Source organism: Notolepis coatsorum (genome assembly GCF_963971535.1).
Source record: "Notolepis coatsorum genome assembly, chromosome: 17".
Lineage (NCBI taxonomy): Eukaryota > Metazoa > Chordata > Actinopteri > Aulopiformes > Paralepididae > Notolepis > Notolepis coatsorum.
This window is the reverse complement of record NC_140181.1, coordinates 58,429,145-58,438,137: the sequence shown is the minus strand read 5'-3', so window position 1 is coordinate 58,438,137 and position 8,993 is coordinate 58,429,145. Positions and strand designations below refer to the sequence as shown.

At 42.3% G+C, this 8,993-nt stretch overlaps 1 protein-coding gene across 1 annotated transcript; it reads right to left on the bottom strand.

Annotated features, from left to right (window-relative positions):
- Window positions 1-400: 400 nt before the first annotated feature.
- Window positions 401-8,524, bottom strand: LOC311244054 (uncharacterized protein; the record flags this gene model as incomplete). Its single annotated transcript, XM_084333463.1, has 4 exons — window positions 8,352-8,524; window positions 7,076-7,187; window positions 453-960; window positions 401-414 (listed from the first exon to the last, which is right to left on the bottom strand). Exons 1-4 carry the CDS (start codon window positions 8,498-8,500, stop codon window positions 401-403), a joined length of 783 nt encoding a protein of 260 aa, XP_084189589.1. The 5' UTR covers window positions 8,501-8,524.
- Between the last annotated feature and the right edge of the window lie 469 nt (window positions 8,525-8,993).

Sequence of the window (8,993 nt, the reverse complement as noted above, 5' to 3'; positions counted from 1 at the left end):
GCAGCTCTCACCCAGCAGAGTATGTTAGCTAGAGAAGGTTCTGTAAGGTGCAGCTCTCACCCAGCAGAGTATGTTAGCTAGAGAAGGTTCTGTAAGGTGCAGCTCTCACCCAGCAGAGTATGTTAGCTAGAGAAGGTTCTGTAAGGTGCAGCTCTCACCCAGCAGAGTATGTTAGCTAGAGAAGGTTCTGTAAGGTGCAGCTCTCACCCAGCAGAGTATGTTAGCTAGAGAAGGTTCTGTAAGGTGCAGCTCTCACCCAGCAGGGAACACCAGCAGACACATAGGGCAGGTCTGCATTCTTCTTCCTCCGCCTCCTCCTCCTCTCTCCTCTCCTTCAGCGCTGCCGCCTCCTCCTCCTTCTATCCCAGACACCCCCGCCTCTCCCCCCACCCCCCTCTCCTTATTCAGCCCCTCCTTTTGCGGAGGAGCGCGGCTGCCGTCTGGGGTTTCACCGCGGTGTGCAGGAGGCAGCTGCCTTCTCATTGTGCCGCTCCCTGCCGCCTCCTCTCCTTCCTCCCCTGCGACGCTCCTGGATCCCGGCAACGACCCCCTCGCCCAGCCTTGGATGGACAGCTGGCTCTCTTGGCGGGACGGCGGTCGCTTTTTGGTGGGGGCTCGGTGGGGCATCCTGTCGGCGTCACTTCTTTGCCCCGTTTTGCCGGATGCCGCGTGACTGCTTGGACGCGGCAGGACCAAGGACACGTCGGAAGTCTCCTCCGCTGGTCCGTTTCCTCCCTGACTCCCTGAAGCCACTGACCCGCAGGCGTCGCCGGTGGTGACTACGTGTCCCGCCTGGAGTCCTTGTGGAGGGGAAGGGTTGGGACAGAGAGGGTCTGGGCTGGGTGGAGGCTGTGGAAATGGAGAGAGTTCTAGGAATGGAGGTACCTCTTCGGGGAACGGAGGCACCTCTTCGCTGAGGCCGCACCACTTCCATTCGCCTGGCTCCTTCGCTGTGGGCCTCTGGAATGATGAGACCAAGGAGTTAGAATACAGAGAGGATAAAGGAGCTTTAGGGACAATAAAGGTTGAGTCTGAAATTTACTTGAAGTTAACATTTCTCCTCACTTCCCTCAGTGAAATGCGGGGAGGGTTTTAAGGAGAGGAAAGAGGGTGCATTTTGTAGACCAGAGGTTCCTGATCTCCACGTCAAGGTAGGGCTGCCGTATTATGGCAGAAATCATAATCACAATTATGTTGGTCAATATTGAGATCGTCTTTTTAACAGTGGATTTCCTTGAACTTTAAATATAATTAAATTGAAAAACAAAAACATGACCCGATTTAAAAACATGACCAGACTTAAAAACATGACTTGATTTAAAAACATGACCAGACGTTATTTTCCTCTTTACAATACAACTACTCGGTTCGATTGGAAACTCTAATTAATGTGTTAAAAAAAAGAGATTAATGCCATTTATAAACAACAATCTGAAGCTCAAATACGTAGCACAAGACAACAGCATTACTTTCATGGTTCTAAACCAAGTCACCTACTAGCTATGCAGTTAAGAGCCAACGCAAAATTTGCAGATATAACTACCATTAAGGCACAGCAAGGACTTGTTACAGACCCTAAAAAAATCAATGAGACATTCAAAGAGTTCTACTCCAACTTGTACAAATCAGAAATGGCCTTCGATCAAAACAAAATGGACATATATCTTAATCAAATTAACCTTCCTAAACTATCAGAGGATGACGCTAAACAGTTAGAAACACCCATCACACTAGATGAACTTAGGGAGGCCATATCTGAAATGCAAAGTGGTAGGGCTCCTGGAAGAGACGGTATCCCACCAGGAATGTACCTCTCATGTTGGGATGTAATTGGACCCCTATTACTTAATATGATTCTATATTCAATCAAGGAGGGGAACTTCCATAAGAACGACAATATTGCACTCATAACAGTCCTCCTTAAAAAAGACAAAGACCCCACCGATTGCGGTAGTTATAGACCCTTAAGCCTCCTCGGAACCGATATCAAGCTGTACTCCAAGGTATTAGCCATCAGACTTCAAAAGCATATGACGTCTTTAGTTCATCCTGACCAGACTGGTTTCATAAGAGGCCGCTTGATCACGGATAATATAAGACGGTTACTACATGTGCTAGATGCCAGCAAGGATGACACCACGCCTAAGGCGATGCTGTCCCTGGATGCGATGAAAGCCTTTGATAGGTTGGAATGGTCTTATCTATGGGCAGTATTAGAAAGGATGGGGTTAGGAAAAGGATTCATTGATATGATTAAAGTATTATACAAAGACCCATCGGCCATGATTACAACAGGTATAATCACCTCCGAAATCTTTCCGATATCGCGCTCTTCCAGACAGGGTTGCCCTCTTAATCCCGGACTATTCGCTTTATCATTAGAGCCTTTAGCACAATATATAAGACAATCCCAATCTATAGAACCAATCGCAATTAAGGGCACACAACATCATATTAGTTTATATGCGGATGACGTAATATTGTTCATACAAAACCCTAACACCTCAATGCCTCATCTTCTCAAGTTGATTGATGACTTTGGCAATCTATCGGGATTTAGGATAAATTGGCCAAAGTCGGCTTTCCTTCCACTTAATACCCCTGCAAAGAATACATTCCTTCCAGAAAAAATACCAATGGTTAAACACTTCAGATGTTTAGGAGTTGAAGTATTCCCTACTATAAGCCAAACGGTGAAGTACAATTACATAAAATTCCAAGATAAGATCAAATACGACTTTGACAGGTGGTCCAAACTCAAAAACTCAGTACAGGCACGGGTATCAATAGTTAAGATGGATGTTTTACCTAGAATCAACTTCATTAGCTCAATGTTACCGTTACCCCCTCCTGATGGTTACTGGAAAAAATTACACTCCACAGCATACACCATATACCATATACTATGTCCTGCATACAGCAGGACATAGTATACACCATATTATCAATTAAGCAATGCAAATTTAAATTTGGCCCCCTTATTACTCATGTGAGCCGAATATGGCGTGAAACACAAAAAAGATATTCTAACCAACATAAATGGCATAGTCATACTCCCCTATTCAATAACAATGCACTCCTGATTGGAAAACTACCTATAAGATACCCTAAATGGGAAAAGCAGGGCATACACACATTAGGAGATGTTTTCAACAAACGGGGTTTCTGTAGCTATAGACATACATAAAAAATTTAATCTCACCAGTTCCACGTGTTATTTTTACGCAGTTATTGGTTTGTTTGAAGGCTCATGGAGTCCCATTAAGGATACCAATTGAGCACCACAGATACCACAAATTCTTCTATGAAAGAGAGACATCGAGAGGTTTCGTATCAGATTTTTATCATCACTTACTAACGTCCTCGTATGGAATCCTCCCCCTAGACTCAGTCTGGAGGAGGGATATACCAGACTTGGAAATAAATTTTGATTGGCAAGAAGTCTGGGCAAACGTTTGAATTGCGTCACGTAACCCGGACCATCAACAAATTTATCTTAATTATATTCATAGGACATACTTGACTCCTATAAGATTGAACAGAATGGGACTTAAACAAGACTCCAGATGTTCCTTATGTACAAATGGGGATGAGGGTACATGTATGCACATGTGTTGGGATTGCCCACCAGTTAAGATATTCTGGAAAGAAGTGGGCCAGCAATTATCAAATTTCTTATTTCTGAACATACCTGTACACCCCTCTGTATTGCTGTTGAATGATGTTTTTCAGTATGGAGCCCCTATACAGCTAAAGAGATTAGTTTTATCTGGTCTCACAGCGGCTAAAAAGCTGATAGCATCACGATGGTTTCAACCGGAAAAAATGTGTCGGAAGGTATGGGTTCTTACATATCTCGATGTGATCTATCTAGAAATATCTACAGCAAGAATTTTAGGTGTCAGTGAAGCCAAAATTGCAATCTGGTTAGAAGTGGTGGAGAGAATAAAAGCTAGCATATGAATTGTAGTGCCTGGTTAGGAACAAATGATAATGGATGGATTATCCAAGTGGGGGTCCGGGGGGGGGGGGGGGGGGGGGTGGTCGAGCGAGAGCATATGTATGTAGGGTATTAGATAGCAAGTATTAGGTGTATATCTCGTATACTACATTTATTTAAATGGTGATTTCATTGGATGTTTACTGTTAATGCTTGTATGTCTAATTTTATGTTATGTTTAAAAAAGAAAAGAAAAAAATACAAAAAATAAATAAAAACATGACCCGACTTAAAAACATGACCCGATTTAAAAACATGACTTGATTTAAAACCATGACCCGATTTAAAAACATGACCTGGCTTAAAAACATGACCCGATTTAAAAACATGACCTGGTTTAAAAACATTACCTGGCTAAAAGTTAATCATCTCGTTTTCATAATCGTTGGAAGCCAAAATCGCAATTGAAATCCTACATCAAGGATCCTCAAATACTGTAGATACGCATTAGGATGTGGATGTTTTTAAGAGTATGATTTAGCATTAAACTGCATAACTGCCTATACTGTAGATGAAGAGTGAAACCTATGCTCAGAATAGTGGTGATATATGGAGAAAAGGAACTAGAGAAACTATCATATTCCTCTCGTGAACTATTTTATTCCTCTCATTGTGAGCACCAGAACTTCCCAGCCGCAATAGCTGGCACCTGATTACGGTGCAGGATAACACCTACTCTAGCTTCTAATCTAGTTAATGAAATAATAGCAGAATTAAAACTATTTCTGTTGCCATCAATATCGTATAACTATTGCGGGGGGGTGGTTGTGGGGAGCCTTACGCTAACGGAAATGTGACTGGAAGTCTGTTGTCTCCAACCAGAGGAATACAATTTGTTATTGTGACTATCCTAGTAGCGACACCCTCTTGTTTGAGGCCCATGTCTGGGCCCTGGCCATATGTCTGCCACATTAGTCAGACGCTAGCTAACACACTTGCTGGAGGGCTACTTCGACCAGAGAAGAGAAGTATTTTTTCTCAAAAGAGGGGCCTGGAGTCAATTATTTAGCGAATGCGAGGTTGCGTCAGCTCCCTGTCAAAGTGATTGGTTCATGTTGTCGAGCGCGTGGCCTAGAACTGCCAGCGGAGCGCTGAGCGCTAGCGACAGCCAGGCTAGCAGACAGTCTGGAAGGGACCGGCAACAGCAGCAGCCATTTTCGCTGAGCTCAGCACCCGGCCAGCTATTTCTGTCCTTCAATGGTGTTCCTTCAAATATTCCTGGCAAAAGGACAACAATTTGCATTTTTCTGGGAGTCTATCTATATTGGTCATTTGGGCAGCAAGGGGGGGAAAGGAAATCTTAAGGGCTGTATTATCAGTAAACTGTCCATGTGGCGGGGAAGGAAAATATGAACATATCAATAAGGAGGATGATCTTTATCTTTACCAACGTCAATCTGGAATGCCACTACATTATTCCATTTTGCACATTCCATCGACGGAGGTATGGAATCATATCTGTAGTCACAGCAAGTATTTTCTCATGTTACGTTCCCTGAAAAGAGACAATGAACAACTGAAGGCACAACATCAACATAGATACGGTAGGATCTTTAGAACACAAAGCTTCCAAAATGTATAGATCTCTACAGCATTTGTCTACAAGTGCCCTTTTTATGACATTATTAGTTTCATTATAGGGTTATTAGGCTGATTCATTATATAGCTACATGATACGGACAAGGGAAACGAGAAAGAGAGAGGGAGAGAGAAATATGCTGTGATGTGAATGCTTAGGATTTGATCAATTTGAGTACCGTATAATAAATAAAGAATTTTCTCTGACTTGATTTGTAGGTCAGGGAATTCTGCAGTGCACAACCCAAAAAACCGACTTAAAATGCTGTCTGAAATACGACTGTCTGCTCCTACAACAAGAGACATACCACATCTACACTCTAAACACGATTGCCCCGTGGTTATTAACCAAGAATTTGACATTAAACCATTTTTGTAGACCTGTCCTCTTATATTTTGTCAGTGTAGGCATTTTGCCTTATATTAGGTTATTACTCATTAGATTGTACATATTGACCAGTAGTCATTTTTACATTTCTGTTTTGCTACTGATTAATGTTTGCACTCTCGAGAATGTGAGCCAATTGAGAAGCACTATTTTAACTTTTGTTATAATAAAATACTATATCATATAAGGTGAGCCCTATTTGGAAGGTTTCCAATCTCCTAAATGTATATAATTGTATGATTGCATGATTCCCGTTCTGACTGATGATATGCACCTGACCAAGACCTTTCAGGTGGAAACGTTGTGTGATTAAAATCACTCTGGGAGCATAATATACAGTGTGTGACTGTGCAGGGATGCCACGGTTCTCAATATAATATTGTACCGTACAGTACGTCATCCACGGTTCAATACACACTTGCGGCATTTTCGGTTTTGCAATTCAATTTCAAGATGACTAGTTCCATGCATTGTATTTCTCTCCTAATTGTCTCAGTGTGTGTGTGTGAATATCCAATCAGTCGAGAGGCAGCAGTGTGAGGACATTTGGGTTTTGGCTTGAATACAATAAGGGAATACAAACAGTTAAGAGGAAAATTACTGTCTGTGAGCATTGCTTCACGTGTCACCTACGTAAATGGAAACACTTCCAATATGAGCACACATCTGCACCGCCAGCAACATCCCTGTCTGACTGGAAGCAGGCCATTACAACAGGTAAGAACAGTCAGTGAATAATAATAATAATATATATAATAATATATATATTTTGAAAGTCTAAAATGCTCCTCCAATCATTAATGAAGGTAAATGGCCTGAAAAGGGGAAATAAAAATCATTATTACATCATCACAATCATTACATAGCGGGTGTACCTCTAACATTCACCACTCATACCATGCTACTCATTCACCATGGTATACTAGTCTAATGCACTACTACAACAAGACTACTTCATTTCTCTTCAGTCATATTATTGTAGGCTACATAACATAATATTAAATGTATGGTGAGGGACGCGTCAGGTCCACTGTCTATTTATCATTTGCAGCCGAGAAAAACTCTTGTTCTGGTCATCCTTACTGGGTCCAGGTATAGGCTAAACTCACCGGTGTAGAAGGCTCCGGGAGATCAGGAACAGGGCCATACGGCAGGACACACCTCACCGTGAGCGACCAGAGGTTTTCCACTGCACTCAAGTTCTCGCTGCTCCACCATGACCTGTAAACCACAGCAATTTCCCACATTTCATTGTATACTTGTATGCCGTGACAAATAAAACTCTTGACTTGACAAGATAGGATTGGAAGTCTGATGTTACTCTGTAACATACATTCTGTGCTGTCTATCTCATTGGGTTTCCAAACATTTCCACTTAAAATTACCCCTGGACGGATATGCATTAGGCCACTTGGTTATTTATGTTATAGTACATTATCATTAATAACCCCCGCCTGTCACGTGTGCTTATCTTCTAAAACATTAAATAATACAGAAATTAAATGAATCATTGGGGGTGGGATGCGTGATTGCGAAACCTAGCTGCATTTCTCGGAGACACTCTCTGATTGGCACTGACTGACGCTCTCTGATTGGCCACGTGTGACGAGCTGTGTCTTTGCCCATTTCCACGTCAAACAGCCTGCAAACTACCTGGCGTTCTATCGCCATGCTCTAAGACAAACTCTAACCTTAACCAACTTCGAAAGAGTGCCTAAGCTTAACCGTCGAAAGAACTTGCCGTCACGCTCTAAGACAAACTCTAACCTTAACCAACTTCGAAAGAGTGCCTAAGCTTAACCAGTGTAGAAACAGGCGTCGGCCAATCAGAGAGCGTCTCCGAGAAATGCTGCTAGGTTTCGAAATCACGCGATTGATTGATTGATTTAAAAGTTTATTAACAGATTGCAGAATGGGTACAGTACAGTACAGCTCAATACATACAATTGTTAAGGGAATGCAGACCAGATAAAGACTTTCGTCTTGTTTACATCAGGGTCCCTCATTTTCAATTCATCATAAGAACGTATTTAACACACCCGACGACCGGTGCTATTGATATGCAAATAGCGAGTAATTATCTGGGGTTGGAGTGCAACCCCGTCCCATGAAGAACGCATGCCTGGACATACATGACATACAGATAGATAGACAGTACTGCTACATCTATACATTTATGACATATCAGATTTGCAAATACAGTACTGTTTGTGATACAAAAGTGTCCAGAAGGGTGGGATGCTTCTTGAATCTCTTCCCGTCTGTTCCGTGTGTGTGTGTGTGTGCGTGTGTAACTCCTCGGCTGTCAAGTGTATCGTGCTCTGCTTGTAAAGGCAACTTCAAATCGTCGCTCTTTTGATGATCTGACACGTTAACGTTACCCACCCCCTCTCAGTAGCTGCTGTTCTGTCGTTGCGGTTTGGCGTTATATTGTTCTTCTGTAACAACAGGCTCTTGTGAGATATTTCAGCCCGAGATTCGTCGACAGCAGATTTCTTTCTTTTCAGTTTTGATTTCGGATGTTTTTCGGCCATAGCTTTCGTAGAATCGGACTTTTAACAAACGTTTGATTTTCGCGGCAGCACGGAGCAGGGGCGACTTCCTTGTTTGTGTGGTGACGTCGTATGCAGATATCCAATCAGAAACTGATTACGTTTTTTCTAAGCGTAGGCTTATCCTTTCCCCTCATTTGTGAGACAGATGAAAGAGAATGAGGAATGCTTTGAATTTGAATGTGTTGTTAACATGAATACCATATTTCACCATTTTATTTCATATTTATGTATATGTTCTGTCTTCATTTTGGAGTGTTCTTTTTTGCATATGGTGTTACATTTTCCCTATGTCAGAATAATATCTAGTCTACATGAATGGATCCTTTGTAGAGTACAAACTACTGGGGGTACATGAGTTGTTTATCAAAATACTGTAATCAGAAGTTTTCCCGGTTAGATTCCCGCTCCCCCCGGGCAGCGTGTCGAAGTGTCCTTGAGCAAGACCCTTAACTCCAAATTGCTCCCGATGAGC